Genomic DNA, 19,455 nt, shown 5'->3' on the forward strand with positions numbered 1-19,455 from the left:
ATATGAAAATCATGCAATAAACATGTAGAGGCTGGAAGCATGGATATGTTTGGCAGTTTTGCTTAAAAAATTAAATGATTAACCAATTATCAATATAGTTGCCAATTAATTTTCTACTAATCGATTAATTGACTAATCATTTCAGCTGTAGTGTAGTCACTCACACATAGTAATGCTACAATTTAGAGAGACCATCACACTGCATTTAATTATAAAACATGAGCATAAACAAGTAGATAATTGGTCCTAACACACAGTCAAATTAACAACACTTATTTAAGTTGAACTTTTTGTTGAGTTCCCCTGACATTGTGAGTACTCATAAATTTGCATCTGCTTCAAGAACAAATGTGAAACAATTTGAAATAATCTCCCTTCTGGTGAGCATAGTTGTGTTTTACAATATCCAAGGCAAAATCATCACTGAACCCCTCCTGCTCCATTATCAAGTAGCTTCAAGTTAAGTTATGATAAGGCTTTCAAAACAGGCAGACACTTCAATGAGGTATCAGGTTTTAAGTCCCTCCATAACCTCCCACTGACCCATTTGGCATTTACAATTAGGACTAGAAATACAAAAAAAGTTTAGGTTTAGAGAGTTATCTGGATAGCTTTTGCTAAGTAAAACCCCAAACCACATAAAATCTTGAACATAGATTTGTTAAAATACCCATTCTGGGTTTGAATTAAGTTCTTGTAAACCCTCCCTGCTGTTATTATTATTTTTTTTAAATAAAGTGACTACTTACTCATCTGTGACCTTTTGTTTCTGAATACCTACCCTGCCATTAGCTGCAGACATATTTGGCTCATTTCAAAATGTGTTGTATACACACACACACACACACACACAAGATGTTACACTTTCCACAAAAGGTTTCCAAAACAAAAACAAATGTGTGGGCATCACCACAGACGACTGATTGCAGCTCAAAAGTAAAAACATTAAACTTAATTTAAATATTAGCTTGAGTAATCTAGTAACAATTTAGTTGCTTGAACCTTCATACTGCCATGGCGGAATCATTATCACCTTTACTCCCAACTTGCGTCTTCTTGTCACATTTTCAAGATTGTTTAGAAATGTCTAGAAAATAGCCCTTGAAAGGGTAAAACAGCATAAATGTTTTAACTTAAGTCCTGATGCACATCCCTCTCCACCACCATCTGAGGACTGGGTCTTTACACACAACGGATTGAACAAATCATCAACAAGTGGTTCACAAGAACTGATTTAGTAACACTATAAAAAAAAGGTTATTTTAATATTAATATTGGCATCAGTTTTAGTGTAACTGCATAAAAAGCAGGCAGTCTTTGTTTGGACAAAGAAGTTTTTCTTTCTTCTGAAGCCTCTGTAATAACAGCCCTCATCTCTAATCACAGTGTGATTGGAAAAAGAAATTAATAATTAAAATAAAGTCCCAGAGATGACGAGGAATCCCATTCACCCAGATCCAAGTTTAGTCCTGGAACTTTAAGATATCCTACTCTGTCCAAAAAGTATCATAATAAATCAGGAGGGTGTTGGGACACAGTTTTATGATTTGGCTTGAAAGAAAACTTCAACAAGTAAACACTTATTTTAAGAGATGTAATTAAATAAAAAGTGCACAAAATTCCAGAAAGGTGCTTTGCTTTAGAGATGAGGGTATGGGCTTCTGGAATAATAACAGGCCAGTTGTTATTTAAGACGTCTGACATTGAACACCTCCAGTGCTGGCATAGTCTTCTTCTTCCATGTAGTGGTACTGATGGTTGTGTCTTTTTCTGTTCTCTAAGTCACAGTCCTCCAGGTCGGCGTAGATGTAGAGGTCATCGTCCATACTGTCTGGCTGCTCTGCATCCAGCTTTTCTGGGAGGTAGTGCTCCAGCTCCTTTAGCTTGTCCTTGGGGAGGAAGTTGGCTTGTGGGAACACCACCTAACAACCATAAACAACTTGATCACAACAACCATTTAACACTTCTGCACCGTGCCTGGCTGTGTAAAATGCTAACTTCTTTTTGTTTGTTTGTTGGTATTTTATTGGTGAGGCAAGACAAAGCATAACAGGTGATTTAACACAGACAGATGTGACAGAACATACTTACAGGGAGACATTCATGTAAGGGTGTGGTTTGTTACTGCAGCAGTGGAGATGGGCACTTTGTGTGTCTGTGTGTATGAGGCTGATTTATTTCCTTTTACAGAAAGCTAAGCATGTGTAAAATAAAAATAGAACAGACAGAAGAAAGAAGAAAATAGATTAAAAAGTGTATATTGACAAACTTCTTACCGAGAAATGAATAATAAGGCGTCCCTTCTCAAATGGCCTGCGATGCATGGGCATCCCTTCATTCAAGACGCACTTCGTGTCTCCAGGCTTGATCAATTCCCCTGTGATAAAAAAAAACAACAACAACATGGGTCAACTTAATCATGAAAAACTTATATTCTACATTCTTTTGTCATTTGAAACAATCTTGCCAATGCCTGATGAATGCATAGGGGCTCGGGTCATCATTTATTTATTCTCAGTTTAAATAAATGAACTAAGATTGAGTGTATTTTCATGGGTTTTACAGTAACAACATGGCCTACGCTGATTTATGAGTACAAGATTAGCAGCTTAAAATAAATAAATACAAGGCATTTGTTTTCTGGTAATAAATTAAGTCACAAATCACAAATATACATTTTTATTTATTCTAAATATTTTCCTCCAAACAAATTCATGTAAATCATTCAGCTGCATTTTTTTGTGTGAAAGGTAAAATGTAGCTGAATGATTGATGTCAGATGTTTAACCAGCCCTGCTAACTTTGATGAAAAACACTGGATTATAAAACAATTCTTGGCCAGTGTCTGGTCACCAGGATGTGCTGGTGCACATGTAAAAGGGATGCTTTTTTCTTCCATACACTGGTATCTTCCAACAAAGGGAAAGCTTACCCCTCAACTTAACTAACATTCAATATAAATCATATAATAACAATAAAAATAATAATAAACACTAAAAGAAGGCACCGCAATGTCTGATTGCCAACTAAACATTTGCCAATTTGGGGGTAGCTGTGCCTTTAATGATTTGGTTTACCTGGATGTGAGGTGATGAGGAGAGTTCTGTTGTCCAGTGTCTGAACAGGCTTCTTGAAACCACACAGAGCCTCAACCAGCTGTAACTCCATTGACATGACAAGATCCTCGCCTCTCCTATTGACAACAGTAAGAACGAGTTGAAAAAAATAAATAAATAAAAGCAAGCAGGTGATTTACTGGGTGGACTGGATGTTTTTAAAAAGTAAAGTGTACTGCTATGTACCATGCCAATTACTAATAAGTGTAGATTTAATTAATATGTAATTCTTCTAGTTTAAATTTAATCATGTTCAACTTCAAACAGGGTGTAAAGTCAAATGGGACTTTGAGTAATAACTCAGATTTTTACTGACCTCTAGAGTGAACAGAATTGGTGGTTCGACTTTGGTTCGTGTACCACTTTTGTATTCAACAACAGCCTATACTATACTATACTGTATATTCCACATACATATTGTATATATTGCCTACACATATTGTTTTCCTTTTGTTGTAAAAAAATCATATCATCATCACTCAGCTGGAAATGAGCATAATAGCCCCCCTTTAGTAACAGACTATATTACCTGGTGAAATGTGGATGTTCTCGCTGGTCCAAGACAATGATGATATCGCCTGGCTCAATTCCTGGCTCCTGGTCTCCTTCTCCATGGAAAACGATCTTCTGGCCGTCTCTCATTCCTGTGGCAGTTAAGTGACCAGGTAATGAATGTACAATATTTGGTTTTCTCGTTCGATCGTCAAACAGTCACAGATGCATTTAGGTAAACTCTCCCTTCACTCTCACCTTTGTCAATGTGGACCTCCAAAATCTTCTTTTGGCGCAGGATCTTTCGACCCCCACATGCTTTGCAGCGGTCCTTATGGCTGATTCTCTGTCCTTGGCCCTGACAGGTGTGGCACACTGTGGACACTTGCTGGACCATACCTGGTATTAGTTGGTGCATGCGGACCTGCATACCTGTACCATGGCAAGTCATGCACATCTGTGCAGCTCCTTTCCGACTCCCACGACCTGCCAAGAAAAATAAACTGTCAGCATACTGGATATCAAAGATGAAAGCAATTTTTGTTTTAGGTTTGGCTTATTATATAAACTGTGGTGAGCAAAGACTGGATCACATTTACAAGACTGATGTGATTTGTTATTGGACAAAGAGCCTTTTCATGGCCTGCTTGGACCTGCGTGTGCTGAAAAGCCTGCTTGGATTACTTAACAAGTCCAGTGATGGACACTAACAAGAGCATGTAAAAACTTATGTAAACAAAAGGTGTACCTTCACATCTCTCACAAATAGTATTCTTTTGGAGAGCAAGTTTTCTTGTAGCTCCATTATAAAGATCTTCCAGAGTCACTGAAATCTGATGAACAATGTTCTTCCCTGGGGAAAGACAAATCACAGATTTTAGCATCACTGTTTCTCAGAATAAGGTTGGCAAATGATAAGATTTCATCAGTACACACTCCTTGTTTGATTTCTTAATATCAGTTTCCTTTTATATAAACATACTATATGTGTTTATATAAACAAGGCTAAACTTCTGCTACCAATCCTAATTTACAAATAAAACAGAATTTAATGTCTCAAAAACTAAGGTTGGACAATTTTATCAGCCAATATGGGCCTAAGATGGGGCTATAACAGATATATCGGTATCACGTAATTTGTCCTGCAGAGCATGCTCTGTTGTTTATAATACTCTCAGTCAGCACTGAGTGCAACACATGTAGCAGAGTGCATCACAGCTGAGCAGACGGTGTTGGGGACGGAGTCAAGTGGTGCCTTCACAGTAAGTTGCTAACTAGTATACATACTGGAAAGTTAATAAACAATAACCCCATCATTTTCCCTTTTCAATATAACTAATATAACGTTAACCCTGTCCCTGACAACCGCCATGTCACACCTGCTTTTCACAACTGTTTGCTATGTTAGCCAGCTATAGTTTGTCAGTACAGTCAGTAACATTGCAGATTGAAAGGTAAACATCAGAGCATTTTTCTGCAGCTCAGCAGATGACAGTGCAGTGGTGGATTGAATCTGTTGAGTATTGATCTCACGCTACATTGTGAAAACAACCTGAAAACTACAGACCCTTTACAAACTTCACAAATCATCTCAGTTTAGTGATTATTTCGCTAATATTTCCGTACCTTTTCGCTCTCTGTGCATCCGACTGCCCCCACCAAAAAACAAGTCAAAGATGTCCATGGGCGATGCAAAGCTCCCACCACCACCACCACCAGTTCCTCCTTCCTTTATAGCCTTTTCACCTCCACGGTCATATAGCTCTCTCTTCTTGGCATCTGACAATACCTCATATGCCTGTGAGATCTGCTTGAACTACAAAGAAAAGAAACAAAAATACATACTTCTTTAAAGAGGGTCAAAAAGCAATTCTATAGCTATAAGTAATATCCAGCTGCTTAAAAGGTATTCAACTCTTTGATAATGCGGGCAAAATAATAACTGAGCTCTTTTATATGGCCTTTACAAATGCGAAGAAGAAAATTTTGGTAAATCTAACAAAGAGCAACGAAAATAGGTATAACAAAAACAACTCATACCCCGTTTCATCTGACCCATTACACTATTTCATTTAGTAATATCTAACATCCACATAGATTTTACACTAGATTTTGCACATTAATAACGCTGTATTTTCAGTACAAGAACACTACCCTTACAAAAGAAGGCCACTTCAACTGTTATGAAATTTCCATTACAAAATTTGCAAGGAGGATTAAATACAGCTGCTAATGTTAATGTTTATGAGTGTAATAAAAGGTATTTACCTTCTCTCCTTCTGTAGGATTTTTGTCAGGGTGATATTTTAACGCTAGTTTGCGATAGGCCCTCTTCAGTTCGTCAGGAGTAGCATTAGGTTTCACACCCAATGTGTCATAGAAGCCTGTTTCTTTAACCATGTTTGTCTTTAACGGCAACCTTCGAAAAGTAAAAGAATGGTAAAACACAATGAGTATTTCAATATTCAGTTAAGCTCTTAAAACGCCCTCCAAAACTTACAAAAATAAAATCTTGACCTTGCCTACCAACATTTAGTCTCTAAACTAAGAGCAAAACATGTTAAGAATTTGAATGAAATTGAATGTGTTTCTACATGAATAAGAATACACACCACGCCATTGTGGCATGAGGAGAGAGAGTCCTTTAATAAACGCAAAAACAAAGCATATCATCATGTGACTGAACTGTGAGAGAGGCCTTTATGCTGTTGATTGTGGAAATGTTAGGCATGGGACAGATTTGGATAGGCTATTTCCCTTCCCTCTGCACTATGCAGAGACATACAATGACACCATGAGGATATTTTTACATATGTCAAGATTTTATAGTGCCACTCATTATTCATCAGCACAAATGTATCCAGATAACAGGCAGTGATGAGGGTCATGTGTTATGCATACATGTAAGTGTTGATTTACACTCGGTTGCCAATTTCTAGATACACAGCCAGGACAGTGACTTTAGATTTTGGCATTGAAAATAAAATGCGGCATTAAAAAACAAAACCTGAATTGAAAAGGGAAATATTGGCACCGAAACACTTGTAATGGAAAAAGTTGTTTTGGCACTGAAAAAAGTTTAAAGTGAAAAATAAAACACATGCATTAAAACAAATCCAAGCTTCCAATAACAAATTAATCTAACACACTTGTACATTTTTGACCAAGACCTTACAATGTTATCTTACTTTATTTGGATATGTTTTGCATTCTGATGTGTTTTTCAGTGACAATCTTCTGACCTTCCTTCATATCAGTATTTTTTCTGTTAGTTTTTTACGTTGACATTCAATGACGGTGGCTTTCAGTTTCAATTCTCTGTCACCGTTTTGGCTTGAAGGGGGCAAGGAGAGCGTGACTGAGTACAAGACATATTTAACAGAATAACTGATTTTTAGTTAATGTTACCAAAGGTGCAGTAGTTTCTCTGTCCATTTTGAAAATGAGCACTTTTAGTTAGCTGTGGTGTTGATTATTGCATGTGATATGGATGATGGTTGTTTGCAATTAACTATTTTTTATATTTGAGCCATACGTCTGACATGAAGTGTAATGATTTCACGGTAGACAACGGAAAAGAATAACATACAAATAGGTTCAAATACCATCGGCAACGTACTTTTACACGTCATGCTTGGTTACTTGTTAAATTTTCCCTTAAATTAGGGGCTATCAACCACGAACTATATGACCACCAAATGTTTATTTTTGGTTGACACGAGTATTAAATAATGCTATTATATTAGCAACTAACGTTACCTGTTACCATGTTAATGATGAAAAGAGTAACATGGTTTCATAACTAAGAGGCCTTACGTACTTTAGCTAGCGTTACTTAGCCCAACCAATGATAGCCTGGCTAATGCTAACACGCTAGCTAGGCTGTTTCTCTAACATTAAGCTAAAAAAAATAAATAAATATGACACTGGTATAAACAAAATATGTACAGTTTCATTATTATTTTCCAACCTTGTATGAAGACAATATGTTGAATCCTCACAAATTCAGGGCACACCTCAGTTCACAGATACTCTTCCAGAATCTTCTAACCAGCCTCTACCATGGGCAAAAATCTGATCCAGTGACGTCAATTTCCTGCGACGAGCCACCAAAACAAGCGTGGGCTGCCACAGTTTTGCAGCTTTGTTAAAATAGCTACATAAGATGATAAAATGCCAATTTGCTGGCTTATCAGTGAGGAGGGCAATCATAAACCTATTCGACTGCCTCACCTACAGACAGTTGTCCTGGGTCGAGGTCCAGAAACGACAATTAAAGACAAAAAATGCTCTCGGCAGCAAGGTACTATAACGATACATTTCTGTTTGATAACAATTTATTCATAGATGTTACCCAGTTAAGCATTATGAGACCAATTAAAAGCTGATATCGGTGTGAATTGTTCCTTCTGCTTATTGGGGTTTCAATTTAATTTAAATTTTCAGTTTTAATTTGGCATTACATGTAAAGACGTTTGTATTGTCGAAGCATATGAAGAAAATGGTGGTCCAAAACAATGAAAAGACAACAATGGTGATTATCATACAAACTGGTTATATAAGAACATTATTATGAACAGAGAACATTAAAGAAAACAATTATATATCTTCTGTATCTTATCTTTATGTTCATAAGATGGACATCCAGCCTACCATAATGTACTGTTTGGTTTTCATAATTTCTGAATTTTCTCTTATATATGTTAATATATTTTATATTCAACTTAAAAAAAATCTTCTAAAAGTATTAACAACAAACTTTAACCTGCGAAAACGTTATCCCTTTTCAACCAGTTGAATTGAAAGCAGAATGCAACAAAGGATATGTCAAAGTTAAACAGGTAAGAAACATAAGGAACATTGATTTATAAGTAAAACTCATAAGGCATTATGAAAAAAATGTTATGCTGAGAGTTCATAGTAATCCAATTTGCCACTGACTTTAAGAATGAATATTTTGTTAAGTCTGCCTACAGTAATGATCACTGAAAGGTCCCACCACTGGTTATTTACCACTCTGTGTCTCCTCTCCCATTTTTATTCCAAAGCTGGGCTTGAACCCCACCTCCATAGACTCTGTGGTGGTGGGTAAGGGCAATGAGGTCAAAATGAAGCCCAGACAGCAACTTCATATTGTCAATCAGCTCTACCCATACACTGTGCAGTTCATGGAGGATCCCCCCAGAGACCACGGCAGCACCAAAAGACTACTAGAGCCGACTTCTGAGGACAGAGAGAGCCACAGAGAGGCTCCGAGTATGAAAGCAGCCGAACAGACAGAAAAGGTCTCTGTGTCAGTCAGCCATGGAGAAGACACAAAAACCAGTGTAAGACATGAAAGAAAGCGGATGTGCACATATTTAAAATGTTTTTATGATGTCCATTTGTTTTGCTCTTGTATGGATTTCCTATAGAGCTGCTAAAGAGTATGTTAGATTATACAAAAAACATGTTACTTTAAATTTGTTGCAGGAAAGTTTTGGACATTGGAGCCAAGGTCTGAAGGCCTCAATGCAAGACCCAAAGATGCAGGTAGCTATTGTAAAAAAAAACGTTGGTGTGATGCTTACTGATTTGGACCCCAGCTGGATTTGTGACTGCGTGACTTTATTGTTAAATCTGACTGAGAATGTTAAAAATCACTTCTTTTTTCTAGGTGTACAAGGACGATAAAGTAGTAGTAATCAAAGATAAATACCCAAAAGCTCGCTACCACTGGCTGGTCCTCCCGTGGCAGTCCATTTCCAGTCTGAAAGCCTTACGTGAGGAGCACTGTGACCTGGTGAAACACATGCAGCAAGTTGCTGACCAGATGGTTCAGCAGTGCCCAGATGTTGGCTCGTTACGCTTCCGCACAGGGTACCATGCCATCCCCAGTATGAGGTAAGCAATCACTGTTTGAATGGTGCTTACTTTGAAAGACCATTTTGGTGTTTCAGCATTTAATGCAAATACTGGAATCTATCATTCATCATTTTCCACCTTATATCTATTTATTTCTCTCTTTCCTCTTAAATGGTTTCTGCCCTTTTAACCTGTGTTTTAATGTTTTATTCTGTATTTCCTGCTTGCTTTCAATGGATTATATAAAGCACTTTAAATAGTCTTTGTGTATGAAATGTGCCATACAAATACACTTGCCTTGCTGTGCCATACACAGTATAGCCAAAGCAAGTCACATACTGTAACTTAAGAGGCCAATTGAAAAACTTAATTTATTTCTACCCAAAGCTCAACACTGCTTCCTTACTGTTTTTTACATTTTTATTATTTGGATTGTGTTGCGACTTTATACTTTACTGCCACATAGTGGTAATAATTATAGGCTTTATGAAGAAAGAGAAAATACAGTGACTGGAAAACATTTTTTATTGCCGACTTAAAGTAAATACCACAAAGTGCACAAGGTATGGTGTGCGAAATAGCAAGCCTGCTTTTGATCATTCACTTTAGACAGAAACCAGAAGCCATTCGTTGATGGTGTGCATATAAGTCAATCACCCCAATACATCAGTCTTTGAAAAAGCTTTGAAAAATGTTTGGCAGCAATGTAAAGTATACACAATTTGTAATAAACGGAAAAAGTATTCAAAGCATTGCTATGGTCTTTCAAATGTTAAAAAGAAAACTCGTGAACTCAAGTTCATGAGGAGGAGGATCAGCACATATTTGATGTAGACACACAAAATTAACAAGTTCTGTGTATATTCTTTTATTTTTACAGTCATGTACACCTCCATGTGATCAGCCAAGACTTTGACTCTCCTTGCTTAAAACACAAAAAGCACTGGAACTCATTCACAACTGACTATTTCATTGAGTCTCATGGTGAGCGCAAATAAAAAAATTTTTGTTGGTGTTACATTGTGTCCATTTCTGCAAATTTGTATTTACACACTTTAGTTTTGTTCTGCTTTTTTTCATCTGCAGATGTCATTCAGATGCTTGAAACAAATGGAAGGGTCACCGTCAAAGAAGGAACCAGTGAGATGTTGAAACTACCTCTCCGTTGTCACATGTGTCGCAAAGAGCTTCCCACTATACCAGCTCTGAAGGAACACCTGAAGTCTCACTTTCCCAGCTAAGAAAGTGACCTCCAAGAGGACACAATGCCTCAGAACCCATTGGCTATCGTCTGAACGACGATTTAGCCTATCAGGGGAAACAGCCAATGTTTCGGGGCTTCCAGTGTAGCCAGCAGACACCCGGATAACAGATATCCGGGCCAAGACTTCCTCCACAAATTGAGACATGACAATGGTAATCTCTATAAACAGATATCTGCATATGAATGCTAAATCGTCGTCAGACAATAGCCGATGGGTTCCGAGATTGCATTTTGGCCAGTGCGTTCCACCTATTTTGCTCTCCGCATGGACTGTTTACCTGTATGCAACCAAAGCCCGCTCAAAAGTGATTGGTCAATACTACTCGGACAGAAGAAATCAGAACGCTTCCCATACCAAAATCTTGTCCCTTGCCTACATATTCTGCATTCATATGTAGATATCTGTTTATAGAGATTAAGGTTCAACATAGGACTGTAGTGTGTTGGGCATTATTGTTGCCTGTTAATTCTGATTTATGGTTCTATAAAACTTGTTTCAGTAAAAAATGTAATTGTGTGGCTGGAACACAATGTCCATCTATAGCTTTAGTTGCATTTACCACTTGTCATTTGTCAGTAGGTTTAAGAAGAGGGTCACTGTGAAGATGCATGTCACTTATGTTGGATTTCAAGACTGGGAAATCGTAATATTACATCTATTGTTCCCACATTTTCAAACATGTTTAAATATGTTGTAATAAATATTTAATAAGAACTGAATATTGGATATTTTTTCATTTAAAATTATAGCTTATTTTCCTATAGAACCTATAGTAACACCTGTATTTGCTCAATTTAATTTTCATTATCCACTAATAATCATATATTTTAATCGTAGAGCTTGTATGGAACGATTATGGAAGATGTCAGAATTATGGTACAGAATTTTTCATTTGTTGCAGCTAGTTTGGGAAGTTATGTCCTGTAGCTAGACAACAGCAAAAAATATATACTAGTTTGTTTCAAATGAAGCTTTAAGACCACCTGTTTAGGTGTCTAAAGAGAAGACGATGAAAAGGCCTTCGTCAAATAACACACCAGACTCGTTATGTTGGTTTCACAAGCATGGCCTTTTAAAAGCAGGAGTTGCAGTTGGCAACTACAAAACTTGTGTAATTAGATTTGGAAGGAGGAATTAGCATGATGACAGCCAGGAAACACAAGTGTGAGTACTGAGTGGTTTGCTTTAGAGATGACCCTTTTATCTTATTCCATTATGCACATTATTAAACAGTGGCTTTAAAAGAGTATGAGGTCTTTCTGGCAGATCTGATGTCAAGCTTTGAAAACAAAATAAGTATTCAAGACATTTAGAAGTTGTGGAGCATTCCCTCACAGTTAATAACATCAGCGTTTAGAGAAAGGTGCAATGGCGTCTGATATTATTACTAAAGACAGTTGTTACCTAATGATGGCTGAAGCTTGCTGAGTCAACAACTGCTAAAGTTTGACAGAGCTTGAATATTACAAGGGGAAAAAAACACCCTGTACACCCATAGTTCACCCACACACTTACTACTTAATTGTTGCTGATAACTCTTCTTCTCAGAACTGTGGGTGTTCGCAGACAGTGCTTGATTGACATCTCCCTCACTCCCTGGTTAATTTTATTATACCGATTATGGGAAAACTTAAACCTTTATCATTTTGACTTTATGATATGTATAGTTCTGATTAATTTTAAATTGAGCAGAGGTCTAATAATCCAGTGTAAGGGAAAACAGTAGTGAGGGTTTGCAGGGCCTTTCAGAGCTGTCAATAAACACCACTGCATTGAAGTGTTGACATTGTCGCCATCTAGTGTAAGTTTTTACATAGGCAGGGCTACATAAACAAAGCTCCGGGATTTGAGTTATTACATCCTGCGACTTCATGAATTGTTTGACGATATGTTGTCAAGCAGGGTTTAAGCGTTATTTCACAATGAAAAACGTCAAAAAAATAAATAAATCAAGAAAAAGAGTTGGCCCGTACGGGGATCGAACCCGCGACCTTGGCGTTATTAGCACCACGCTCTAACCAACTGAGCTAACCGGCCATGTGTAAGTTGTGAAAATTATGCACACTTAAAAATTTAAAGTTAAAGTTATTGTGGTATGACACATACCAACCCTTGTTGCCAACCCTCCCGATTTTCCCGGGAGACTCCTCCCATATTTCATTGCTCTCCCCCGGTTTCCTCCTGGGACCACATTTCTCCCGTAATTCTCTGATTTATGACATATTTCCGCAACTTTTTTGCTTTGCGTTATCACAACCTGTTTCTGGCACTGTAGGTACTGTACGCGTTCGCGCCTATGCTCGTGCCTCGTCCTCCTCAGTGACTGAGAGACGGAAAGAGAAATGGAGATTAGAAAGAAATACTCAAGCAAATTTCAGACGTCCTGGAAAGAATTCCCGTTACGAAAGGGGCAGGGGCAAAAAAATATCAATGAATGAATGAATTCACGCCAGAGGGGCGAATTATTCTGTATTTAACATAAAAATGCTGTTGCAGTGTAGTTATTATTTTGTTATTTTCATAATTTAAAAGTCACCAGAATGCAGGAAACAAAGTCTCTGATACTCAAAATTTTCAGGGGGAGGATCCCAAGACCCCCTACTTTGGTTTCCAAATCCTCCCTAGCTTTACTGTTATTGTACCCATGTGGTGGAAGAAATTCTCAGATCCTACATGCATTCAATTTCACTTAAAAATACGGAAGTATTTTCAGAAAAAAAAACGTGCTTGAAGTATGAAAGGTCAAATATACTGTATATTTTAATAATAATTGGATTATCATTACAGATGCGGACACAGCTAATTTGAACTACTTTATATGCTGCATTTTAGAGGCTGATCACGTTTTGTAGGCTAATCTGTTACTAGCAACTAGTTATTAAATACAGTAGCCTAAATGCAGTGAAGTAAAAAGTACAAAGTTGCATAAATTGGAAATATTTAGGCAAAGTACAAGCACTTCAAAAATGTACTTAAGTACAGTCCACTACTGCCATTGTCTGAATGATTATATAAAAACACGCAAGCACCCAATACCATGGTTATATTATTATATATTATTATATTATCAAAACAAAGTAAATGCTTAGGCTACATCATCATCACAATAATAATCACACACAAAAAAGTCAGCTGAAGCAATTAACATTATAATGCCAAAATCATCATTCAGAAGCGATGAGCAAGCGCAAACATGTCATCCTGAAGTCTTCAGGCAGGTCAGTTAATGGTGTTGTAGTTCATAGTGGGAAACGTAGAGCTGCACAAGTGCATGCCATCATCTCCTTAGACTTAACTCCCTTTCATCCTCATCTGGCACCATCAGATTGTCCACTGAGGAATGAGCGTCGTCGCCTATATCCTGGAAGATATACTCTTCGCTTTCACAGCTCTGAGTTCCATTCACACAGTCTTGGGTTTTGACTTGTTCCAGCTCGGAGCTGTCACTGGCATTACTCTCCTCTGAGCTCTTGCTGGCGTCGCTGCTGTCACTGTTCTCACTGCTCTCATTGGTCTCGTTGCTTTCACTGCTGGTGCTCTCACTGCTGTTGCTGGTGACGGCTGTTACACCAGTAATGTCACTGGTGTCTGCGCTGTCGCTGGTGGTGTCACTGCTGTGGGTGGGATTCTCCACCAGCGGCAGGTTTGTGTGACCCTGAGTGGTGTTGGTCCTCTGTCTGAAAGTGTCGCTGGTGGAGGTATGAGTGGGCTGTTTCGCAGTCAGGTGGTCTGACTGACCCTTGACCTCTGTACTGCTGTTGTCCTCTGCGCTCAGGACTTTGATGACACTTGCAAACACTCGAACCCAACTCTAATGCAGAGAATAAGCAGATCATAGTGTCATTCAACTTTCATTTCAGCTAAAGCAGGACATAGTTTAAAGTGTGTAAAATGTTTATGCCACCTTTCGAACGTTCTCCTCACTGCCCATGCTGTTATCTCTGGTTTCAGCCGCAAAGTCTGTCTGTGGCGATACAGGGAATAATATGAGCTCAGTGGAATCAGAATGATGCTGTGCCATACATTAACAGTTGGCAAACATACGAGGTTTGACAAAATACTTAATTGCTCCTACCCCGTCATCCTCATCTGATTGACTGTTACTCTCCTCTGAGGTCTGTTTGTGAAAAAGAAACATACTGTTTTAGAAAATAATGCAACGTTGTATTTCTACAACAGTCAAATGGAGAGTGCAACAAGAAAACTGTAAGCATATAAGTACGCATATAGTATTTCTTTTGTGTTATTAATAACTTACTTCTCTGAACTAAGGACACTTTTTTCTTTCTTTCCTTTATTTCTTTCACTTCATTCTATTTTATTACAGTTATTTATTGTCATGTTTATTATTACTTTGCACTATTACACCCTCATCATAAAATATGATGAATTTGAGGTTATGAACCCAGCAGTAACATGCTCATGTAGTTTACTGATGACAATAAAGTAAAAGAGTGATGAACCCACCTTGTCCTCTGATGTGGTCTCTAAAGATTCTGACTCTGAACTCTGACTCTGAAAAGATACATTTGATAAGGTGAATTCAGACACATTTACAGCACATTGTTAGATTAATTAGATCAAGATGAGCAGATTTTCCCTCAGGCGGAAGATTGACTAATCAAAATAACTCACTTGACTTGAGGTATTTTCTTCAGAGCTCTGCAACAGAAACAGGAATACACACCCATTTAGGTGAAAATTAACAATCAGAAGTGATGCAAAAAGTCATCTGCATCAGAAAATAGTCATTTTCCATTTACTGGAATAAATGTATACATTACCTGAAGCTCGGAGGTGTCATTTTCAGATGATTGTGAAACAGACAAACTTTCAGTCTGGGAAAGAAAAACAAAGTAAGCACAAACCACAATATGTTTAATTATACCTTATAACTGCAACACAAACAATCATCACATTCATTTAAGATCCATTCATGCCAACCGTCGCCTGGGCAAGCTATTGCTGCATAAATGGTCCAGACACACAGTATGGTAAACAATAGTCTCTGAAATGGTCTTGAGGTCTGGAGAATCTTTGAGTAACCACACCTATTGTTAGGTTTCCTGCCAACTGTGTCAGAGGAACACAACCTGACGGCAGTCAAATGATTTGTATGTAAGCAGCGTCGAGTTCCTGCGCTGTGACACCAAGACTCTAATGTGATATAGTCTGAAGAGAGGACTAATTTCAAATAGCACTCACCGTGTTTGGGTCCAGCTCACTTGATTCCAAAACTGCATTGAATGAAATCTGTCAGAAAGAAATCACAGGCCATGATTATGACAAGGAAAAAAGGTGAAGGTGGTTTCTTGATGTGCATAACATCAATGTGTATCTGTATTAAGTGATTTTAATATTCTTCTTAAACTATACTGAATCTTCTTGCTTTGTTGACATATAGTAGTAATGCATCACTTTGCAAAAATTAAAAACTAAAAGAAACGCCGCAGCACAAAGATGATTGTTTACACTTGCTATTATGGTTGCAGCTGGAAGAATCAATGACAGCATTAATTAAATGTAAAGTAAATGCACAGCATGTCAACACAGAACCTGAAGCCATTTAGGTTTCTAGTTTCTTGGACATGATATACAATTAGCATATTATGTAAATTCATCTGTAGAATCAAGCAGACATTTGAGAAATTTTGCTAAATGCGTATTCAATTGTGTGTTTACATTTAAAAGCCTGTGTTAAGAGTTTTATTTTCATACTTACTGGATTGGCAAAAACTGCTCCAATGAGGCAAAATGTTATTATGGTAACCTTCATTCTGTAACAGATATACAGTAAGTGATTAATATTGTTACTAATTTACTTAAACTTCATTTAGAATACTTCGTCCCTCAGGGGCAATTTGAGGTAAACTGGTTTGCAAACATAAAACCACAAAATCACAAAAAAACTATCTAAAAATACAAAACATGTTGTGTGAAGAGCAACTCTCTTTACACATTAGTTGTCCAAGATTGCTTTTATACTTAAACTGCTAAACATGTAAAGAAAAAGTTAACAGAAACTTAAAAACATGTTTAACAATACAACAGCAAGTTTGGAATAATGTTAACCAACCGTTACACACATGTAGTGAGATTGCATGCTAAAAAATATGAGTTATCAACCAAAGCATGGAGTAAAAAGTAAATTATGTTAAAATCAGTCAATATGCGATCAATTACCTTTTTGTCCGTTAGATTCAGAGCTAGTGCCAGAAAGTTGTCAGTGGTCCTTGTTCAGCAAACAGGAGAACCCAGTGTCTATTCTGTATGGAAGCTGGCGGTTGAGGCAGTGAAAGCACGATGTGTGGATATGCTGTAGGAAACTCCAAGGACAGCTGTATATAAGTAACCTTGATTGAAAATGATTGCATCACTTCCTTCCGGATGTCTCTCTACTGTCGACACGCCAAGGTGTATTTGTTCCGGAGAGTGAGCTTAAAACAAACACAAACTGGCATGATAATGATGCGCACACACACCACAAGTACACGCACATACACTGACACACACACACATGGTTGTTTCATTCAGTCACTAAATTTCCTCCACCCCCTCTCAAGTCTTGAGTGAAATATAGTTTAGCATACTAAACCATAGGGTTTGTGGCCTGTGTAAAAAACAAACTCGCCCACTTTCCACACAGGAAAGGAGGGCCAGACGGAGTCACACTTGCTTCTGGTGAAATGGATGTTTTTTTGTTCTCTTTACTATCTAGTCTACCAATAGTTGGAGTTTTATTGTTGTCTAATAATGAATTACAAGGAGCAGGTGAGAGCTAGTCCTTTGCTCAAGGGTAGATTCAAAATACTTGTTTAGATAAAGAAAAATGGAGAAAATTTACTTATCTTAATGAAACTTATTACTTCACATAACTTGAGGCTTACACGCACATTAGGGCTAAATCCACTCAGTTGCCAGTTTATCAGGTACACCTAGCTAAAAGCAGTCTAACAGACTGCAATAAATTCTACCTTCATGAAGTAATTATAATGTTTTATAATTACTATATAACAAAAATTATAACAAAATAATACTATATAATTACTATATATAAAAATATAACAAAAATTATAACAAAAACATAACAAACATAACAAACATAACAAAAATTATAACAAAAACAAAACAAAAATTATAACAAAAATATATAACAAAAATTATAATTTTTGTTGAAGCTGTTGCATTATACTGACAGGTATTTTTATTATTTTTTCCACCTCATTTATATCAGTAAGGGTAGGTGAAATAACAGAAACACCTCTCTGTATAATGCAATACAGTTAAACAACACCACAAACTACATTCTCCAAAATTACTATAAAGTTGAATCAACACTTCTTTAAAACAGTTTCAACAAAAACTGAACATTAAAACCTTCATAAAGGGAGGATTTATTGCAGGATGGTTGCATTAGTTTTAGCTAGGTGTACCTAATAAACTGCTAACTGAGTGTACATGAACGATACTCTTTAAAAAACCCAAAACCATTATTTTGTAACCTATTGTCCTCAGTGTTACATGATGTTCTTGGAAATGGGACTCGTTCTTGGAAATGTACAGTAGGAAGCCTAAATAAAGACTTCTATATTTCCTCCCTGAGGCTCATAAGTGTTTCCTGGATATCCATATATGGTCAGGCCTAAAACGAGACAGAATTTCTTGTTTAACCTCACTTGGGATTTCAACCTTGCAAAAGAAACATGTAATTAGACTGGATGTTCACCAGTCTGGAGCTGTTTGCCAAAACCACAGCTACCAGTTGTTGTAAGGTCCTGCTTTAGAACATGGGAGGAGTGAGGAGAGGACGATTGATGCTTGTTGTGGCACACAGACCGGAAGTCAACAATGTCTGGCCTGAGGTTTTTATGATGTATTGACCCTTTCAGCCAGGCATCTGATGCATCTAGGTTATCGATTTTCTTAATGCGACTGGACACTTGGACACAGCAGGACAAACTAGTAATCTAATCCTCAAGGGCCAGTGTGATGCAGGTTTTTGTTGCTCCCTGGTGTTTAATGAGCAGCAGCTGAGCCAATTATGGATTATGAGCTAATCAGCAAGGAACAGAAACCTGCAGGACACTTGTACTTCGAGAATAAAGCATAAAGTGTCTCGCTCTCTTGTAGTGATGGAATGTAACTAAGTACATTAACTCAAGTACTGTACTTAAGTACACTTTTAAGGTACTTTATTTGGTTATTTCTACTTCTACTCCACGACATTTCAGAGGAAAATATTGTACTTTTTCCTCCACTGCATTTATTTGACAGCTTTAGTTAACAGTTACTTTGCAGAGTCACATGATTAATACAAAATATAATAAACAAATAAATTCTGATGTACTATTATAAATTATATAAATATAAATATAAAGAAGTTAACAGCTGTAACATTAAAGTGATGCTTACACATAAATGCATCAATAATTATAATCCAGTCATATAATATACATTATTCTGAAATAGGCCATTCTGCATGAGTACTTTTACTTTTGGTTTGAGTATTCCTGCACTGTTGTATTGGTACTTTTACTTAAGTAAAAGGTCTGACTACTTCTTCCACCACTGTCTGTAGGGAATTTTGCTTGAATATTAAAAAGTGCTAATGATCTCAGACACAGTACTGCAATTGTTGTAATACTAATTATAACTAGTATGATGAATATTCTGGTATAACTAAAAGCACGACATTGATACATGAGTAGTTGTTAAACTTCAAAGTTCACAGCAGTCCA

The 19,455-nt window shown here is 37.2% G+C and overlaps 3 protein-coding genes and 1 non-coding gene across 5 annotated transcripts; 1 reads left to right on the top strand and 3 right to left on the bottom strand.

Moving 5' to 3' along the window:
* Window positions 1-181: 181 nt before the first annotated feature.
* dnaja1 (DnaJ heat shock protein family (Hsp40) member A1) lies at window positions 182-7,713 on the bottom strand. Its single transcript, XM_044189206.1, has 9 exons — window positions 7,579-7,713; window positions 5,877-6,027; window positions 5,235-5,424; window positions 4,357-4,461; window positions 3,867-4,094; window positions 3,646-3,760; window positions 3,078-3,193; window positions 2,277-2,377; window positions 182-1,922 (listed from the first exon to the last, which is right to left on the bottom strand). Exons 2-9 carry the CDS (start codon window positions 6,006-6,008, stop codon window positions 1,689-1,691), a joined length of 1,221 nt encoding a protein of 406 aa, XP_044045141.1. The 5' UTR covers window positions 6,009-6,027; window positions 7,579-7,713; the 3' UTR covers window positions 182-1,688.
* A 48-nt stretch (window positions 7,714-7,761) lies between these two features.
* Window positions 7,762-11,436, top strand: aptx (aprataxin). Of its 2 annotated transcripts, XM_044189212.1 has the most exons (7): window positions 7,762-7,911; window positions 8,403-8,449; window positions 8,657-8,935; window positions 9,081-9,140; window positions 9,265-9,491; window positions 10,333-10,436; window positions 10,539-11,436. In XM_044189212.1, exons 1-7 carry the CDS (start codon window positions 7,782-7,784, stop codon window positions 10,691-10,693), a joined length of 1,002 nt encoding a protein of 333 aa, XP_044045147.1. In that variant the 5' UTR covers window positions 7,762-7,781; the 3' UTR covers window positions 10,694-11,436. The 2 variants fall into 2 exon arrangements, with proteins under 2 accessions (XP_044045147.1, XP_044045148.1); XM_044189213.1 differs by lacking the exon at window positions 8,403-8,449 and having other exon boundaries at window positions 8,774-8,935.
* Window positions 11,437-12,680: 1,244 nt separating this feature from the next.
* On the bottom strand, window positions 12,681-12,754 carry trnai-aau. Its single transcript has one exon. It is a non-coding gene; the product is annotated as a tRNA-Ile (tRNA).
* A 705-nt stretch (window positions 12,755-13,459) lies between these two features.
* Window positions 13,460-17,121, bottom strand: scpp1 (secretory calcium-binding phosphoprotein 1). The gene is made up of 9 exons (XM_044189216.1): window positions 16,901-17,121; window positions 16,440-16,494; window positions 15,923-15,970; window positions 15,502-15,555; window positions 15,353-15,379; window positions 15,185-15,232; window positions 14,793-14,834; window positions 14,622-14,681; window positions 13,460-14,528 (listed from the first exon to the last, which is right to left on the bottom strand). Exons 2-9 carry the CDS (start codon window positions 16,491-16,493, stop codon window positions 13,995-13,997), a joined length of 867 nt encoding a protein of 288 aa, XP_044045151.1. The 5' UTR covers window position 16,494; window positions 16,901-17,121; the 3' UTR covers window positions 13,460-13,994.
* Window positions 17,122-19,455: the final 2,334 nt, after the last annotated feature.

This window comes from Siniperca chuatsi, linkage group LG3 (genome assembly GCF_020085105.1).
Source record: "Siniperca chuatsi isolate FFG_IHB_CAS linkage group LG3, ASM2008510v1, whole genome shotgun sequence".
NCBI classification, from domain to species: domain Eukaryota; kingdom Metazoa; phylum Chordata; class Actinopteri; order Centrarchiformes; family Sinipercidae; genus Siniperca; species Siniperca chuatsi.